The 20,233-nt window shown below is 41.0% G+C and overlaps 1 protein-coding gene and 1 long non-coding RNA gene across 2 annotated transcripts; both read left to right on the top strand.

Annotated features, from left to right (window-relative positions):
• The first annotated feature begins 816 nt into the window (after positions 1 to 816).
• LOC138054578 (membrane progestin receptor gamma-A-like) lies at positions 817 to 3,125 on the top strand. The gene has a single exon (XM_068901078.1). It carries the CDS (start codon positions 1,130 to 1,132, stop codon positions 2,219 to 2,221), a length of 1,092 nt encoding a protein of 363 aa, XP_068757179.1. The 5' UTR covers positions 817 to 1,129; the 3' UTR covers positions 2,222 to 3,125.
• A 1,096-nt stretch (positions 3,126 to 4,221) lies between these two features.
• LOC138051173 (uncharacterized) lies at positions 4,222 to 18,432 on the top strand. Its single transcript, XR_011132738.1, has 2 exons — positions 4,222 to 4,465; positions 7,334 to 18,432. It is a non-coding gene; the product is annotated as an uncharacterized lncRNA (long non-coding RNA).
• Positions 18,433 to 20,233: the final 1,801 nt, after the last annotated feature.

The raw sequence follows: 20,233 nt of genomic DNA, 5'->3' as shown, positions 1-20,233 counted from the left end.
ATCGAAAAGATAAAAACAGACACCACACGTCGGAACCCTCGCGCATATGAGAAATACTGACATATGATACTTGGTTGACCCCTCCCCCATGAGGGCTTTTCAATGAAACTATTAAGCCCTCATGGGGGAGAGGTCAACCATTATCATATGTCAGTGTTAACACGACAGAACGAATCCCACCTGGCCGGAGGCAAACCATTTGGCTATTTACAAGTGCAGCCGAGACGTTGAACCAGCTGTGACTCAAGTACTGACTTTATAGTGGTCAATTTTTTTGAAAAGAAATAGTAATAAAGTTGCGCTCATCCGAAAATACACCTGGCAGTGTACGTTGACTGGCTGAGTGAGTGGCTGCATCCATCGTGACGTCATAACACTTGTGAGGCCATTTCTGATGACGTCATATTGTGTCTTTCACGCAAAAAGAAAGTACACTGTCACACAACTTAGACAAAATTATTTCGGACCAATCACATTACTCAAATTACAATCCGTCAAACGCTTGCAAGCTGTTTTATCGGAGTTTATGAGGGAAAATAAACGTTTGAATTTTGTTATTATCGATGTTAAATAACTCAAAAAACACAAAGTATTTGAAATTTTATCGTTGTGAAAGTCGATTCTCTCTAGAAATGACAAAATTGTAACTTGTAGTAATCTTGAGATGACTGAGATAGGGAGATTCGGTCCAAAATCATGAGTTTCCCGGATTATCCGCAATATTTATGGAGAGTTTCAAATACCGGCCCAATCTATTAGCAAAATATCATTGACGTATCTGAACGTGACATCGAGTCCACATCTATCTGGTGCCATTTGCACGAGGAATGTCTTTCAAAACTAACTGAATATGGGAAAATTTCTATAAAATTGCAATTTGTTTGGTCAGTAATTATTTTTGCATCATTTGGATGTCGCGGTAGCGTAATATTGAATTCAATTCATCGTTATTCACGTGGAAAATAACATGAAGATTAGCATACTGTTGAATGTCATTGCGGGGCAAAGAGGCTTATATTGCACTTGAACTTTGTTCTGGAAAATTCACACTGGCTAGTCATGCAGAACGTAAACGAGAAATGGACACGAAAATCCTAGAACTGAAATTCTGACTTAGCTCTTCGTAGCCATGAGCAAAAGGACAAGTAAGAAAAAATATTCAGATCCTGATTCTAAGCTCAAGGGAAGCAAATGCGAAGACAACTGGGTTTTGGTTAACGAAATCCAAAAGGGCTTGACGGATAACAACAACGAGAAGATATTGAAGTATGGTAATCAACGAACGCTGTTGAATTTTGATCAGATGCCCTCGTTCTTTAGGGAACCGTTCATAATTTCTTCCTATCGACAATGCAATTCATCAGTCTCAGACTGTTTCAAAAGTCTTTTTCAAGCAACGAATGAGACCATCAATATCTGGAGTCACGCCTTGGCGCTTGTGATCTTCGTATTTCGCTTTGCAGCAGTGTTCAAGAAACATAATCCTTGGGAAGATTCCCATATCTATCCCCTACTCTGCTTCGCTTTCGGGATTTGTACCATGTTAGCGATGAGTGTGGGGGCGCATTTGTTTAATTGTTTATCCATCAAGGCTCGACACATTTGTTTTTTCCTCGATTATTCTGCTATTAGTGTGTACGCATTTACAGCTGGCCAAGTGTTCTACTTTTACTCCCGTCCGGCTTTCACAAACTGGGTGATTTTCAATACCCCTACGATGTTCCTGGGAATATCAGCGGCTATTTCGTTCGTTTCGACGTTCGCATGTTGCCACTCATTTGCGCAAAAAAACCGTTTTGATGCAGTTATCAAAGCTGCAACTTACAGTAGCTCTTGGTTGTTTAACACATCGCCCTTTCTGTTTATGCTAATCTTATGTAACCCGACGACCTGCAGCAGTGCAGCATCGATTCATTACTTCGCGCGTCACTGTTTATTTTACGTTGGAGGGACTTTGGCTTATACTACTCGGATCCCAGAGCGTCTAATGGTAGGTGTGTTTGATGTCTTGGGTCACAGTCACCACTTTCTGCATATACTGTGCTGTGTTGGAGCATCTGATGAGTTCTCAGCTGTTGAGCTGGACATGATACAGCGGAGAGAACCTCTACTGCATCTTTCTGGCCCCACCGTCACAAACACTTTTGTGTTGACTGGTTTGGTGGTCTTGGGAAACATCGCAGTGGTGTTGTGGTGTTCAAAGAAAATTAAATTTCCTTAAAACTGAAAGCCTGAGATTGAGTTAAATGGAGTACGTCGCCTAGCTGCAGCAAATGTTATTTTTGTGCAAACCTGCAGAGCCTTTTTGGCTGCCGAAAGGAAGAGCTCGTTTTGTTTCAGTGGCTGGTGCATTCGAATTGCAAGAACCTGAAAAGATAAACTTTCCCAGTTTTCTTAAAGTGCCCCTGTGACCAAAAAAAAATTCATCTCCTATTTTTCTTTGGATTTCAAAACTATGTTAACTAAACACTGAGTAACCATAGTTTTAAACCTTGATTTCGAAAAGACACCTGTTTATTTTATCTGGAATTTTCCCGTTTAATGGTCCACCATTATAAAAAGTTTAAGTTCTTGAGAGGGCTGGATCTAGGAGAAAATGACCTCAAAGGCTCACTAGTTTAAGAATGCAATGCGTGTGTACGCTATAGAATTAATATGCAGCACGGAAGTTTTGGGCTTACAGACTTTTAAACTTGTGTTTTACATATGCAATAAGCTGCGTTCACACGCTGAGCCTTTGACGTCCCTTTCCCTGGATCCAACCTTATGAGGTCTAATCGGTCAGTTTTGAACGTGAGTAGTGGAGAACCGTGAAATCCAAAACTTACACGGTCTTACACTCAAAGTAAACGGCCTTTAGATAAAAATCGAGGGCCAAAAATTTGCCATTCAGGTGTTAAGCAAACACACTTTTAAAATCTGAAGAAAAAAAGGAAGTGATTTTTTTATCACAGGGGCGTTTCAAAACCTAAGGAAATCATCAGCTGAATCGATGATATTTTGTCAGTGAGATACAAGAAAATGAGACGAGAATCCCAGTAATGGTTTCTCTCCTTTTGTCGTTTAAAGATTACATTGATAACGAAAATGGCAACATCAAAAATAAATAAATAATAAAAACACTGTCTGATCCTTGTCCCTCAAAAAACAAACACTTTTTCGAATCTGTGGAGCTCTTACTGAAAAAGCCTGGTTTACACTGCGACATGAGCATAAGCATAAGTTGTGTAAGCCGGGAGTTATATAAGTTTAAGCATAAAGGCCTGGCCGAACGCTTGCAACATTTCAACGCAACATCTTGCAACATTGTTGCATGATGTTGCGACATGTGTTGAATGGACTGGCCAAACGCACGCAACATATCGCAACAGGGTGGCCAAACGTACGCAACATGTTGAGCCCAACAATGTTGCAAGATGTTGCGTTGAAATGTTGCAAGCGTTTGGCCAGGCCTTTAAAATTATAAGAAAAAGAAATCGTTCCATTTTCTTATGCTTATGTTTTATACTTATAGTGCTTATGCTTATGTCACGTTAATAACTGTGTAAACCGGTGCAATATAAACATAGGCATAACTGTCCACCATTTTGGAAACGTTGCACAGACCTGCACTTTTTACAGCGCGAGCCACCGAGTCATGCGAGCCATGCGAGTCTTTCATTTAAGTCAAAGTACCCATTCCAAATAGCGCTGATAAACATTATTTAAGTCTGAGCACCCATTTTAAAACGGTTAGCTTTCAATAACCGTGTGACTCGCATGTTGACTCATATGGCTCGCATGGCTCGCCATGTTGGCTTGCATGACTCGCAGTCATGGAGTTCGTGAGGGAAACGTGTGGAAAACATGAGAAAGCGGAAATTCAACTAGCTTCCTTCGCAGCCGTTTTTAGGGACGAGCCTAAAAACGGCTACGAATCTAAGGAGGCTAAAATTCAACGCGTAAAAAGTGCAGGTCTGTGCCATTCATTAAAATTGTTGTAATTGCGGTTTACCGATGAGTTATTTATCTAGAAGAGGTTAAATTGTCGCTGCCTATTGATGATATGGCATTGTACCCGACCGCCTCTCGCCCCAGTTGTCTCACGGCCGGCAAGCGGAAAAGTTTTGAACTCTAGTTTAATTAATTCATCGCACAATGACATACAATCAGCTACAATGACCTACAATGACCTACAATGAGCTACAATGGCCTACTTAAATGACTTACAATCAAAGAGAAGGTCAAAAGAGGATCAGGTTGAAGAGTTTGGTCCATTGCATGACTGCCCAAATGACGACAGCAATGAGGCGGAAATAAACTGCGAAAAGACCCTTGGATGGTTTTCCTTTGTTTAAAAGCTTAACTGAAAATGTACAAATATCAAGGCTTTGATCGTAAGTCATTTTAGTAGGCCATTGTAGCTCATTGTAGCTCATGGTAGGCGGAATGGTAGGCCATTGTAGATCACTGGAGATCATTGCAGGTTAGTGTATGTTATTGCAGATCATTGTATAGCTCTCATTCTAGGTCATTGTAGGTCATTCCTTGTTTTAGTAACTACGCCGAGGCAAGCCCAAGGCAATTGTATACAAATACAAATTACCGTATGAGAGGCGAAATTGGCCGTTTTTATACTAGAGACGCATAATCCGTCCAGACGAATTATGCGTCTCTCATGTTATCCGTCTATTGTAAAGACGGGACGAACTATATCAGACGCATAATTCGTCTTGGACGAACTTGGGCAAACATTTTTTCTGCGTCTGTTAATTTCGTCTAGTATAAAGACGGGCACTAGACGCATAATGCGTCTGGACGAACTTTCCAGTTTAGTGCGTCTTCGAAGACGCACTAAAATAAATTCTTCGTCCAGACGCATAATGCGTCTTGTGGCCGACTTTATACTAGACGAATTTAACAGACGCAGAAAAAATGTTTGCCCAAGTTCGTCCCAGACGAATTATGCGTCTCTAGTATAAAAACGGCCATTCTTGGTCAATCATAACCATTACGGCAGCACTTTTCTACGGGTGGCGGTGAAAGAAGTAAGATAATCTTATCAAGCTGCTATCCGCACCTCGACGTAATGTTCAGAAAACTTCCCATAGCATGATACCCGAAGTGTTCCAGTGAAAGGTATTTTTAGCAGGTTTCCAGTCCCTAAAATTCAGTTTTTAAGCCTGGTTTACACTACTGTGACATAAGCATAAACATAAGCATAAACATAAGTAAAAGCTGTGTAAACCGTGAGTGACATAAGCATAAGCATAAGAAAAAAGAATCGTTTCTGTTTCTCTTATGCTTATGCTTATGTCATGTTTCCAACTGTGTAAACCGGGTGTAACAATAAACATAAGCATAAGACCGAGGTGTCAGCTGTTTTTGATGACAGCGGATTTTCAAGTTAATAGAGCCGGCTAAGATGGTGTCCAAAGGTACTGTTTTTTACGAGAAACCTACTGGGGCTGTTCGCAATTATCCGATCCCTGCCTTGAAACAAAATTCTCGGTCCGCTGTTGCAGTCACGTTTCCCGAGTCTCTTTGTACTTCCTCTTTCGAAAAATATCCCTTACAAAACAGGACCTCTTCATTCTGCTTTCTCGTTCTCTCCCTTGTCGCTGTTGCCTTCTTCTATGAAGAAGACTGAGGAGTAATAGTAGGAGGACGTTTTCCGTGTTTTCCATAGCCTCATCTAAACACGAGGGGGAGTTGGGAGAATTCGAGACAGTTATGCAACCCAAGACGCAGTCGAGGAAACATCGCGATTTGGAACATTTTCCTCGAGCAGTTGAATCGGCCGTTACAGCTGTCTCAAATTAACGTGACGTCACGCGCTCTCGCATCCTTCGGGTTGTCTGCCTATGTGAATGGTTATACGCGGAAGTGTGACGGTGAAGCAATCTCGAACCCGGGCTCTCTCTCTTCTCCTCCCTTGTCGTCGAGTTGGCAGCAAAGATGGTTTTCTTAATGACGTCATCAAATCAAAATCAAAATCCAGAGGTGTTTTCAATTTTTATCTATAGGAGGTTGAAGAAGACCTAAAAATTAATCTTTTTTCAAGTGTCCAGTTCCATGAAGTCTTTCGTTTCGAAAATACTGCAGCATTTTGAGTTTCCGAATTGTCACCTTGCGTGACACCATGATACATAGCTATTTGGTTGAAAAAAAACGGTCTATCCCCATGAATCTCAGCAGTTTGAGTGGTTCAAGTACATTAGGAGATGTGTTCATACATATTTTATCTCGTGAGCGAAAAGAAAGCGTTTTCATCTCCAAGTGAACTCCAGAAATGTTCTTGTTATTGTTGATTTCTGGCCTCCATATTGGTGCACAACGGAGGTTGCATCAACATGGCGGCTCCATACAAAGCAATGTAAAGTTGCGTAAAATGATTCTACAAATAACTCAGAAACGATGCACCGCACAGACCTGAGAATTGGAGAGGAGATTTCTAAATTTGCCTCCTACAACATTCCATTGTTTTAGGCTTTTTTCGTTAAATGGTCTCAAACAATCTATTGCAAGAAAAACCTAATACTTACATCACTACACCGAGACTTCAATGAGAAATAGGTTATTAAGGATGTGTCACTCAATCCACTGCTTAACGTGACATAAGCTATACAACGCATTAACATTATACTGAGCTAACTTTCACGAGCATTAAATTAAAATGAATTGTGCCACGCCAGTTACGAAAAACCACTAAAAGCTACCCTCTAGAAGTGACTATAAATAAAGTGGAAACGTATTTCTCATCTAATACAGAGGCACCACACCCCAAGGAAAAGGCACTTAATATAACAAAAATAGAAAATAGCATTGCAAAACGAAAACTTAAGGAAAAACATGAAGGAGCAGCGACCGACGTAGAATGACAAAATGTTCCCGCAAGAGTCTTATCCCCGATAAATCAATCCCAAAGTAAGGCACTGAAGGCCCTCTACATCACGCCCTAAGCATATCCAATTTCTGACTAACTCGATCCCATGTCACTCGAACATCAGAATTGGAAAAATTATCACGGAACAATAAGTTTATTACTCCCCACTCTTTGTATCACGTACTTGTTAACACTTTAATTAAGTGCTAAGTAATTCTTTGTTTGTTTGTTTGGTTTTTTTTTTTTTTTACTTTTTTGGCGATAAACGGTCTACAGAACTTGGCATCGCAGTGTAAAAGTCCAAGTAAGAAGTACTCATTGAAACATCTGCGGTTTTTGGAAAATGTGGGCTCAGGTATAAAAATCACGTGACAAATTCCCAGTTCATATTCAGGAAGCGAGCGAGTTGGCCTTACTTCGGTAGGTTTATCATTTTATAATGATTTTTTGGACCATCTTCGTCCACAGAAACCCCAGGATGGCATCATTAAGCCGGAATGTGGGTAAAGGCAACCCTTTGAAAGAACACAGAGGCGAGAGATGGTTTCATGCAGACTGGGACGCCTAAAATGCTCTGTTGTAAACATGGCGGTTCACGAGTGAAGTTGTCTCTCTGGCCTTTCTGTGGACGAATTCCAGGACCTACTGACACAATCTGGGCAACTTTTGAAAGCTAAGACCTTCAATCGATGCGTTATTTTGCTGGTAGGACTGGGTGGCCCGACACTTATGAAAAAAACTATGAAATGAGAATCGGGAGTCTTCCCTTGTCATGGAATGGCAGAATTACCCAGAATTCTTTTTGGGCATGAGCGAGGCAACTTAAGAAGCACGAGACTGGCCCTCATCGAATGGCTCAAGCGCGGCCAGAGGAAATGATTTCTAGCCAGCTGCTCAAGAGTAGGCCTGGTGTGTGCTGTTAACTTAGATTTTGGATTTCTGAACAAGTTTTTGACGTTTTTATCATAGAAAATTCGCGACAAAGTTGTGCTTTCATTTCGCTATAATTCTCGTGTCAAAGAAACGGTATAATAATGTAAATAAGAGAATAAAGATATTTATATTTGCAGATTACCTGTCCTCTTACTACGAAAGTCAAGCTCTACATCTCTATGCAATAAGCGCATTCAAAATTTCCTCGTATTACTTGATAAAAGTATGTTTTTTTTTGTTTTGTTTTTTTTGCTTTTTTTTTTTTTTGGAAAAAGGGTTTTTCTGCTTATATGAAAAATACGTTTTCTCTCCCGTCCCCTTCTTATGCATGATCTTCGCGGAAATTACATTCTGTTCCTCAATAAACCTGGAACAGCCAGTTATGGTCTTAGTTCTCTTTTTTCTTACGTATCAGCTAAGTTGCGGAATGCGCTACCTGATTTTATCCGTACCTATGAGTTTACTGGTTTTAAAAGAGAATCCAGGGCCGCATTTTGTACAGCGGCTTTTCTTTTTAATGAATATAACTTTAAATATTATGCATTTAGTAGGTATCTGTATATGCTATGTATTTTAGCTGTAAATGTAATGTCTCGAAGATATTAGCTCCTGTAGTTATTCGGAAAAAGCTTATGACTGAATGTATGTTACCTTTATCAGGGCGCATGCGCACACTTTGTAATCTGCGACTCCAGTGCTTACCATATGACACATAAATGACTTTTCTCTTGAATATATAAGCCATCTAATTGTTACACTATATTGACAAGGGCGGTTTGGAGCTGTGAGTAGGCGTGGGATTTGTCACATATGGTTTAGGGGCCGACATATCCCTCCCTCAATGCCGTACCGGGAGGCAAGGTCGGTAGCAGAAAGCAGCGAAGGGCCAACTGCGTCCAAAAGCGATCGCACGGGCCGAAATCCCGGGATGACTCGTTTGGTACGACGCTCCAGCGCCGGTGTCTGGAGGTACTGCGTTTTTCTCTCTTGTTCAAACATTCCGTCAGCGCATGCGCAAATGTTCTGGCTCTTCGATACTTAGCCTACCAAAAAAAATTAACATGCCGGTTTTTTTTTTTTTGTTTTACCAGCAATTGAAATTTGAGTTGATTTTATAGGCATAAACGTAACGTAAGAACCGTGCGTGCCTGGTCTTGTCTCGGACAGAGGCGAGAGATGGTTTCATGCAGACTGGGACGCCTAAAATGCTCTGTTGTAAACATGGCGGTTCACGAGTGAAGTTGTCTCTCTGGCCTTTCTGTGGACGAATTCCAGGACCTACTGACACAATCTGGGCAACTTTTGAAAGCTAAAACCTTCAATCGATGCGTTATTTTGCTGGTAGGACTGGGTGGCCCGACACTTATGAAAAAAACTATGAAATGAGAATCGGGAGTCTTCCCTTGTCATGGAATGGCAGAATTACCCAGAATTCTTTTTGGGCATGAGCGAGGCAACTTAAGAAGCACGAGACTGGCCCTCATCGAATGGCTCAAGCGCGGCCAGAGGAAATGATTTCTAGCCAGCTGCTCAAGAGTAGGCCTGGTGTGTGCTGTTAACTTAGATTTTGGATTTCTGAACAAGTTTTTGACGTTTTTATCATAGAAAATTCGCGACAAAGTTGTGCTTTCATTTCGCTATAATTCTCGTGTCAAAGAAACGGTATAATAATGTAAATAAGAGAATAAAGATATTTATATTTGCAGATTACCTGTCCTCTTACTACGAAAGTCAAGCTCTACATCTCTATGCAATAAGCGCATTCAAAATTTCCTCGTATTACTTGATAAAAGTATGTTTTTTTTTTGTTTTGTTTTTTTTGCTTTTTTTTTTTTTTGGAAAAAGGGTTTTTCTGCTTATATGAAAAATACGTTTTCTCTCCCGTCCCCTTCTTATGCATGATCTTCGCGGAAATTACATTCTGTTCCTCAATAAACCTGGAACAGCCAGTTATGGTCTTAGTTCTCTTTTTTCTTACGTATCAGCTAAGTTGCGGAATGCGCTACCTGATTTTATCCGTACCTATGAGTTTACTGGTTTTAAAAGAGAATCCAGGGCCGCATTTTGTACAGCGGCTTTTCTTTTTAATGAATATAACTTTAAATATTATGCATTTAGTAGGTATCTGTATATGCTATGTATTTTAGCTGTAAATGTAATGTCTCGAAGATATTAGCTCCTGTAGTTATTCGGAAAAAGCTTATGACTGAATGTATGTTACCTTTATCAGGGCGCATGCGCACACTTTGTAATCTGCGACTCCAGTGCTTACCATATGACACATAAATGACTTTTCTCTTGAATATATAAGCCATCTAATTGTTACACTATATTGACAAGGGCGGTTTGGAGCTGTGAGTAGGCGTGGGATTTGTCACATATGGTTTAGGGGCCGACATATCCCTCCCTCAATGCCGTACCGGGAGGCAAGGTCGGTAGCAGAAAGCAGCGAAGGGCCAACTGCGTCCAAAAGCGATCGCACGGGCCGAAATCCCGGGATGACTCGTTTGGTACGACGCTCCAGCGCCGGTGTCTGGAGGTACTGCGTTTTTCTCTCTTGTTCAAACATTCCGTCAGCGCATGCGCAAATGTTCTGGCTCTTCGATACTTAGCCTACCAAAAAAAATTAACATGCCGGTTTTTTTTTTTTTTGTTTTACCAGCAATTGAAATTTGAGTTGATTTTATAGGCATAAACGTAACGTAAGAACCGTGCGTGCCTGGTCTTGTCTCGGACAGAGGCGAGAGATGGTTTCATGCAGACTGGGACGCCTAAAATGCTCTGTTGTAAACATGGCGGTTCACGAGTGAAGTTGTCTCTCTGGCCTTTCTGTGGACGAATTCCAGGACCTACTGACACAATCTGGGCAACTTTTGAAAGCTAAAACCTTCAATCGATGCGTTATTTTGCTGGTAGGACTGGGTGGCCCGACACTTATGAAAAAAACTATGAAATGAGAATCGGGAGTCTTCCCTTGTCATGGAATGGCAGAATTACCCAGAATTCTTTTTGGGCATGAGCGAGGCAACTTAAGAAGCACGAGACTGGCCCTCATCGAATGGCTCAAGCGCGGCCAGAGGAAATGATTTCTAGCCAGCTGCTCAAGAGTAGGCCTGGTGTGTGCTGTTAACTTAGATTTTGGATTTCTGAACAAGTTTTTGACGTTTTTATCATAGAAAATTCGCGACAAAGTTGTGCTTTCATTTCGCTATAATTCTCGTGTCAAAGAAACGGTATAATAATGTAAATAAGAGAATAAAGATATTTATATTTGCAGATTACCTGTCCTCTTACTACGAAAGTCAAGCTCTACATCTCTATGCAATAAGCGCATTCAAAATTTCCTCGTATTACTTGATAAAAGTATGTTTTTTTTTTGTTTTGTTTTTTTTGCTTTTTTTTTTTTTGGAAAAAGGGTTTTTCTGCTTATATGAAAAATACGTTTTCTCTCCCGTCCCCTTCTTATGCATGATCTTCGCGGAAATTACATTCTGTTCCTCAATAAACCTGGAACAGCCAGTTATGGTCTTAGTTCTCTTTTTTCTTACGTATCAGCTAAGTTGCGGAATGCGCTACCTGATTTTATCCGTACCTATGAGTTTACTGGTTTTAAAAGAGAATCCAGGGCCGCATTTTGTACAGCGGCTTTTCTTTTTAATGAATATAACTTTAAATATTATGCATTTAGTAGGTATCTGTATATGCTATGTATTTTAGCTGTAAATGTAATGTCTCGAAGATATTAGCTCCTGTAGTTATTCGGAAAAAGCTTATGACTGAATGTATGTTACCTTTATCAGGGCGCATGCGCACACTTTGTAATCTGCGACTCCAGTGCTTACCATATGACACATAAATGACTTTTCTCTTGAATATATAAGCCATCTAATTGTTACACTATATTGACAAGGGCGGTTTGGAGCTGTGAGTAGGCGTGGGATTTGTCACATATGGTTTAGGGGCCGACATATCCCTCCCTCAATGCCGTACCGGGAGGCAAGGTCGGTAGCAGAAAGCAGCGAAGGGCCAACTGCGTCCAAAAGCGATCGCACGGGCCGAAATCCCGGGATGACTCGTTTGGTACGACGCTCCAGCGCCGGTGTCTGGAGGTACTGCGTTTTTCTCTCTTGTTCAAACATTCCGTCAGCGCATGCGCAAATGTTCTGGCTCTTCGATACTTAGCCTACCAAAAAAAATTAACATGCCGGTTTTTTTTTTTTGTTTTACCAGCAATTGAAATTTGAGTTGATTTTATAGGCATAAACGTAACGTAAGAACCGTGCGTGCCTGGTCTTGTCTCGGACAGAGGCGAGAGATGGTTTCATGCAGACTGGGACGCCTAAAATGCTCTGTTGTAAACATGGCGGTTCACGAGTGAAGTTGTCTCTCTGGCCTTTCTGTGGACGAATTCCAGGACCTACTGACACAATCTGGGCAACTTTTGAAAGCTAAAACCTTCAATCGATGCGTTATTTTGCTGGTAGGACTGGGTGGCCCGACACTTATGAAAAAAACTATGAAATGAGAATCGGGAGTCTTCCCTTGTCATGGAATGGCAGAATTACCCAGAATTCTTTTTGGGCATGAGCGAGGCAACTTAAGAAGCACGAGACTGGCCCTCATCGAATGGCTCAAGCGCGGCCAGAGGAAATGATTTCTAGCCAGCTGCTCAAGAGTAGGCCTGGTGTGTGCTGTTAACTTAGATTTTGGATTTCTGAACAAGTTTTTGACGTTTTTATCATAGAAAATTCGCGACAAAGTTGTGCTTTCATTTCGCTATAATTCTCGTGTCAAAGAAACGGTATAATAATGTAAATAAGAGAATAAAGATATTTATATTTGCAGATTACCTGTCCTCTTACTACGAAAGTCAAGCTCTACATCTCTATGCAATAAGCGCATTCAAAATTTCCTCGTATTACTTGATAAAAGTATGTTTTTTTTTTGTTTTGTTTTTTTTGCTTTTTTTTTTTTTTGGAAAAAGGGTTTTTCTGCTTATATGAAAAATACGTTTTCTCTCCCGTCCCCTTCTTATGCATGATCTTCGCGGAAATTACATTCTGTTCCTCAATAAACCTGGAACAGCCAGTTATGGTCTTAGTTCTCTTTTTTCTTACGTATCAGCTAAGTTGCGGAATGCGCTACCTGATTTTATCCGTACCTATGAGTTTACTGGTTTTAAAAGAGAATCCAGGGCCGCATTTTGTACAGCGGCTTTTCTTTTTAATGAATATAACTTTAAATATTATGCATTTAGTAGGTATCTGTATATGCTATGTATTTTAGCTGTAAATGTAATGTCTCGAAGATATTAGCTCCTGTAGTTATTCGGAAAAAGCTTATGACTGAATGTATGTTACCTTTATCAGGGCGCATGCGCACACTTTGTAATCTGCGACTCCAGTGCTTACCATATGACACATAAATGACTTTTCTCTTGAATATATAAGCCATCTAATTGTTACACTATATTGACAAGGGCGGTTTGGAGCTGTGAGTAGGCGTGGGATTTGTCACATATGGTTTAGGGGCCGACATATCCCTCCCTCAATGCCGTACCGGGAGGCAAGGTCGGTAGCAGAAAGCAGCGAAGGGCCAACTGCGTCCAAAAGCGATCGCACGGGCCGAAATCCCGGGATGACTCGTTTGGTACGACGCTCCAGCGCCGGTGTCTGGAGGTACTGCGTTTTTCTCTCTTGTTCAAACATTCCGTCAGCGCATGCGCAAATGTTCTGGCTCTTCGATACTTAGCCTACCAAAAAAAATTAACATGCCGGTTTTTTTTTTTTGTTTTACCAGCAATTGAAATTTGAGTTGATTTTATAGGCATAAACGTAACGTAAGAACCGTGCGTGCCTGGTCTTGTCTCGGACAGAGGCGAGAGATGGTTTCATGCAGACTGGGACGCCTAAAATGCTCTGTTGTAAACATGGCGGTTCACGAGTGAAGTTGTCTCTCTGGCCTTTCTGTGGACGAATTCCAGGACCTACTGACACAATCTGGGCAACTTTTGAAAGCTAAAACCTTCAATCGATGCGTTATTTTGCTGGTAGGACTGGGTGGCCCGACACTTATGAAAAAAACTATGAAATGAGAATCGGGAGTCTTCCCTTGTCATGGAATGGCAGAATTACCCAGAATTCTTTTTGGGCATGAGCGAGGCAACTTAAGAAGCACGAGACTGGCCCTCATCGAATGGCTCAAGCGCGGCCAGAGGAAATGATTTCTAGCCAGCTGCTCAAGAGTAGGCCTGGTGTGTGCTGTTAACTTAGATTTTGGATTTCTGAACAAGTTTTTGACGTTTTTATCATAGAAAATTCGCGACAAAGTTGTGCTTTCATTTCGCTATAATTCTCGTGTCAAAGAAACGGTATAATAATGTAAATAAGAGAATAAAGATATTTATATTTGCAGATTACCTGTCCTCTTACTACGAAAGTCAAGCTCTACATCTCTATGCAATAAGCGCATTCAAAATTTCCTCGTATTACTTGATAAAAGTATGTTTTTTTTTTGTTTTGTTTTTTTTGCTTTTTTTTTTTTTTGGAAAAAGGGTTTTTCTGCTTATATGAAAAATACGTTTTCTCTCCCGTCCCCTTCTTATGCATGATCTTCGCGGAAATTACATTCTGTTCCTCAATAAACCTGGAACAGCCAGTTATGGTCTTAGTTCTCTTTTTTCTTACGTATCAGCTAAGTTGCGGAATGCGCTACCTGATTTTATCCGTACCTATGAGTTTACTGGTTTTAAAAGAGAATCCAGGGCCGCATTTTGTACAGCGGCTTTTCTTTTTAATGAATATAACTTTAAATATTATGCATTTAGTAGGTATCTGTATATGCTATGTATTTTAGCTGTAAATGTAATGTCTCGAAGATATTAGCTCCTGTAGTTATTCGGAAAAAGCTTATGACTGAATGTATGTTACCTTTATCAGGGCGCATGCGCACACTTTGTAATCTGCGACTCCAGTGCTTACCATATGACACATAAATGACTTTTCTCTTGAATATATAAGCCATCTAATTGTTACACTATATTGACAAGGGCGGTTTGGAGCTGTGAGTAGGCGTGGGATTTGTCACATATGGTTTAGGGGCCGACATATCCCTCCCTCAATGCCGTACCGGGAGGCAAGGTCGGTAGCAGAAAGCAGCGAAGGGCCAACTGCGTCCAAAAGCGATCGCACGGGCCGAAATCCCGGGATGACTCGTTTGGTACGACGCTCCAGCGCCGGTGTCTGGAGGTACTGCGTTTTTCTCTCTTGTTCAAACATTCCGTCAGCGCATGCGCAAATGTTCTGGCTCTTCGATACTTAGCCTACCAAAAAAAATTAACATGCCGGTTTTTTTTTTTTTGTTTTACCAGCAATTGAAATTTGAGTTGATTTTATAGGCATAAACGTAACGTAAGAACCGTGCGTGCCTGGTCTTGTCTCGGACAGAGGCGAGAGATGGTTTCATGCAGACTGGGACGCCTAAAATGCTCTGTTGTAAACATGGCGGTTCACGAGTGAAGTTGTCTCTCTGGCCTTTCTGTGGACGAATTCCAGGACCTACTGACACAATCTGGGCAACTTTTGAAAGCTAAAACCTTCAATCGATGCGTTATTTTGCTGGTAGGACTGGGTGGCCCGACACTTATGAAAAAAACTATGAAATGAGAATCGGGAGTCTTCCCTTGTCATGGAATGGCAGAATTACCCAGAATTCTTTTTGGGCATGAGCGAGGCAACTTAAGAAGCACGAGACTGGCCCTCATCGAATGGCTCAAGCGCGGCCAGAGGAAATGATTTCTAGCCAGCTGCTCAAGAGTAGGCCTGGTGTGTGCTGTTAACTTAGATTTTGGATTTCTGAACAAGTTTTTGACGTTTTTATCATAGAAAATTCGCGACAAAGTTGTGCTTTCATTTCGCTATAATTCTCGTGTCAAAGAAACGGTATAATAATGTAAATAAGAGAATAAAGATATTTATATTTGCAGATTACCTGTCCTCTTACTACGAAAGTCAAGCTCTACATCTCTATGCAATAAGCGCATTCAAAATTTCCTCGTATTACTTGATAAAAGTATGTTTTTTTTTTGTTTTGTTTTTTTTGCTTTTTTTTTTTTTTGGAAAAAGGGTTTTTCTGCTTATATGAAAAATACGTTTTCTCTCCCGTCCCCTTCTTATGCATGATCTTCGCGGAAATTACATTCTGTTCCTCAATAAACCTGGAACAGCCAGTTATGGTCTTAGTTCTCTTTTTTCTTACGTATCAGCTAAGTTGCGGAATGCGCTACCTGATTTTATCCGTACCTATGAGTTTACTGGTTTTAAAAGAGAATCCAGGGCCGCATTTTGTACAGCGGCTTTTCTTTTTAATGAATATAACTTTAAATATTATGCATTTAGTAGGTATCTGTATATGCTATGTATTTTAGCTGTAAATGTAATGTCTCGAAGATATTAGCTCCTGTAGTTATTCGGAAAAAGCTTATGACTGAATGTATGTTACCTTTATCAGGGCGCATGCGCACACTTTGTAATCTGCGACTCCAGTGCTTACCATATGACACATAAATGACTTTTCTCTTGAATATATAAGCCATCTAATTGTTACACTATATTGACAAGGGCGGTTTGGAGCTGTGAGTAGGCGTGGGATTTGTCACATATGGTTTAGGGGCCGACATATCCCTCCCTCAATGCCGTACCGGGAGGCAAGGTCGGTAGCAGAAAGCAGCGAAGGGCCAACTGCGTCCAAAAGCGATCGCACGGGCCGAAATCCCGGGATGACTCGTTTGGTACGACGCTCCAGCGCCGGTGTCTGGAGGTACTGCGTTTTTCTCTCTTGTTCAAACATTCCGTCAGCGCATGCGCAAATGTTCTGGCTCTTCGATACTTAGCCTACCAAAAAAAATTAACATGCCGGTTTTTTTTTTTTTGTTTTACCAGCAATTGAAATTTGAGTTGATTTTATAGGCATAAACGTAACGTAAGAACCGTGCGTGCCTGGTCTTGTCTCGGACAGAGGCGAGAGATGGTTTCATGCAGACTGGGACGCCTAAAATGCTCTGTTGTAAACATGGCGGTTCACGAGTGAAGTTGTCTCTCTGGCCTTTCTGTGGACGAATTCCAGGACCTACTGACACAATCTGGGCAACTTTTGAAAGCTAAAACCTTCAATCGATGCGTTATTTTGCTGGTAGGACTGGGTGGCCCGACACTTATGAAAAAAACTATGAAATGAGAATCGGGAGTCTTCCCTTGTCATGGAATGGCAGAATTACCCAGAATTCTTTTTGGGCATGAGCGAGGCAACTTAAGAAGCACGAGACTGGCCCTCATCGAATGGCTCAAGCGCGGCCAGAGGAAATGATTTCTAGCCAGCTGCTCAAGAGTAGGCCTGGTGTGTGCTGTTAACTTAGATTTTGGATTTCTGAACAAGTTTTTGACGTTTTTATCATAGAAAATTCGCGACAAAGTTGTGCTTTCATTTCGCTATAATTCTCGTGTCAAAGAAACGGTATAATAATGTAAATAAGAGAATAAAGATATTTATATTTGCAGATTACCTGTCCTCTTACTACGAAAGTCAAGCTCTACATCTCTATGCAATAAGCGCATTCAAAATTTCCTCGTATTACTTGATAAAAGTATGTTTTTTTTTGTTTTGTTTTTTTTGCTTTTTTTTTTTTTGGAAAAAGGGTTTTTCTGCTTATATGAAAAATACGTTTTCTCTCCCGTCCCCTTCTTATGCATGATCTTCGCGGAAATTACATTCTGTTCCTCAATAAACCTGGAACAGCCAGTTATGGTCTTAGTTCTCTTTTTTCTTACGTATCAGCTAAGTTGCGGAATGCGCTACCTGATTTTATCCGTACCTATGAGTTTACTGGTTTTAAAAGAGAATCCAGGGCCGCATTTTGTACAGCGGCTTTTCTTTTTAATGAATATAACTTTAAATATTATGCATTTAGTAGGTATCTGTATATGCTATGTATTTTAGCTGTAAATGTAATGTCTCGAAGATATTAGCTCCTGTAGTTATTCGGAAAAAGCTTATGACTGAATGTATGTTACCTTTATCAGGGCGCATGCGCACACTTTGTAATCTGCGACTCCAGTGCTTACCATATGACACATAAATGACTTTTCTCTTGAATATATAAGCCATCTAATTGTTACACTATATTGACAAGGGCGGTTTGGAGCTGTGAGTAGGCGTGGGATTTGTCACATATGGTTTAGGGGCCGACATATCCCTCCCTCAATGCCGTACCGGGAGGCAAGGTCGGTAGCAGAAAGCAGCGAAGGGCCAACTGCGTCCAAAAGCGATCGCACGGGCCGAAATCCCGGGATGACTCGTTTGGTACGACGCTCCAGCGCCGGTGTCTGGAGGTACTGCGTTTTTCTCTCTTGTTCAAACATTCCGTCAGCGCATGCGCAAATGTTCTGGCTCTTCGATACTTAGCCTACCAAAAAAAATTAACATGCCGGTTTTTTTTTTTTGTTTTACCAGCAATTGAAATTTGAGTTGATTTTATAGGCATAAACGTAACGTAAGAACCGTGCGTGCCTGGTCTTGTCTCGGACAGAGGCGAGAGATGGTTTCATGCAGACTGGGACGCCTAAAATGCTCTGTTGTAAACATGGCGGTTCACGAGTGAAGTTGTCTCTCTGGCCTTTCTGTGGACGAATTCCAGGACCTACTGACACAATCTGGGCAACTTTTGAAAGCTAAAACCTTCAATCGATGCGTTATTTTGCTGGTAGGACTGGGTGGCCCGACACTTATGAAAAAAACTATGAAATGAGAATCGGGAGTCTTCCCTTGTCATGGAATGGCAGAATTACCCAGAATTCTTTTTGGGCATGAGCGAGGCAACTTAAGAAGCACGAGACTGGCCCTCATCGAATGGCTCAAGCGCGGCCAGAGGAAATGATTTCTAGCCAGCTGCTCAAGAGTAGGCCTGGTGTGTGCTGTTAACTTAGATTTTGGATTTCTGAACAAGTTTTTGACGTTTTTATCATAGAAAATTCGCGACAAAGTTGTGCTTTCATTTCGCTATAATTCTCGTGTCAAAGAAACGGTATAATAATGTAAATAAGAGAATAAAGATATTTATATTTGCAGATTACCTGTCCTCTTACTACGAAAGTCAAGCTCTACATCTCTATGCAATAAGCGCATTCAAAATTTCCTCGTATTACTTGATAAAAGTATGTTTTTTTTTTGTTTTGTTTTTTTTGCTTTTTTTTTTTTTTGGAAAAAGGGTTTTTCTGCTTATATGAAAAATACGTTTTCTCTCCCGTCCCCTTCTTATGCATGATCTTCGCGGAAATTACATTCTGTTCCTCAATAAACCTGGAACAGCCAGTTATGGTCTTAGTTCTCTTTTTTCTTACGTATCAGCTAAGTTGCGGAATGCGCTACCTGATTTTATCCGTACCTATGAGTTTACTGGTTTTAAAAGAGAATCCAGGGCCGCATTTTGTACAGCGGCTTTTCTTTTTAATGAATATAACTTTAAATATTATGCATTTAGTAGGTATCTGTATATGCTATGTATTTTAGCTGTAAATGTAATGTCTCGAAGATATTAGCTCCTGTAGTTATTCGGAAAAAGCTTATGACTGAATGTATGTTACCTTTATCAGGGCGCATGCGCACACTTTGTAATCTGCGACTCCAGTGCTTACCATATGACACATAAATGACTTTTCTCTTGAATATATAAGCCATCTAATTGTTACACTATATTGACAAGGGCGGTTTGGAGCTGTGAGTAGGCGTGGGATTTGTCACATATGGTTTAGGGGCCGACATATCCCTCCCTCAATGCCGTACCGGGAGGCAAGGTCGGTAGCAGAAAGCAGCGAAGGGCCAACTGCGTCCAAAAGCGATCGCACGGGCCGAAATCCCGGGATGACTCGTTTGGTACGACGCTCCAGCGCCGGTGTCTGGAGGTACTGCGTTTTTCTCTCTTGTTCAAACATTCCGTCAGCGCATGCGCAAATGTTCTGGCTCTTCGATACTTAGCCTACCAAAAAAAATTAACATGCCGGTTTTTTTTTTTTGTTTTACCAGCAATTGAAATTTGAGTTGATTTTATAGGCATAAACGTAACGTAAGAACCGTGCGTGCCTGGTCTTGTCTCGGACAGAGGCGAGAGATGGTTTCATGCAGACTGGGACGCCTAAAATGCTCTGTTGTAAACATGGCGGTTCACGAGTGAAGTTGTCTCTCTGGCCTTTCTGTGGACGAATTCCAGGACCTACTGACACAATCTGGGCAACTTTTGAAAGCTAAAACCTTCAATCGATGCGTTATTTTGCTGGTAGGACTGGGTGGCCCGACACTTATGAAAAAAACTATGAAATGAGAATCGGGAGTCTTCCCTTGTCATGGAATGGCAGAATTACCCAGAATTCTTTTTGGGCATGAGCG

Source organism: Montipora capricornis, chromosome 6, assembly GCF_036669925.1.
Source record: "Montipora capricornis isolate CH-2021 chromosome 6, ASM3666992v2, whole genome shotgun sequence".
Lineage (NCBI taxonomy): Eukaryota > Metazoa > Cnidaria > Anthozoa > Scleractinia > Acroporidae > Montipora > Montipora capricornis.
The sequence above is the reverse complement of the archived record's forward strand: the minus strand, read 5'-3'. Positions and strand labels throughout refer to the sequence as shown.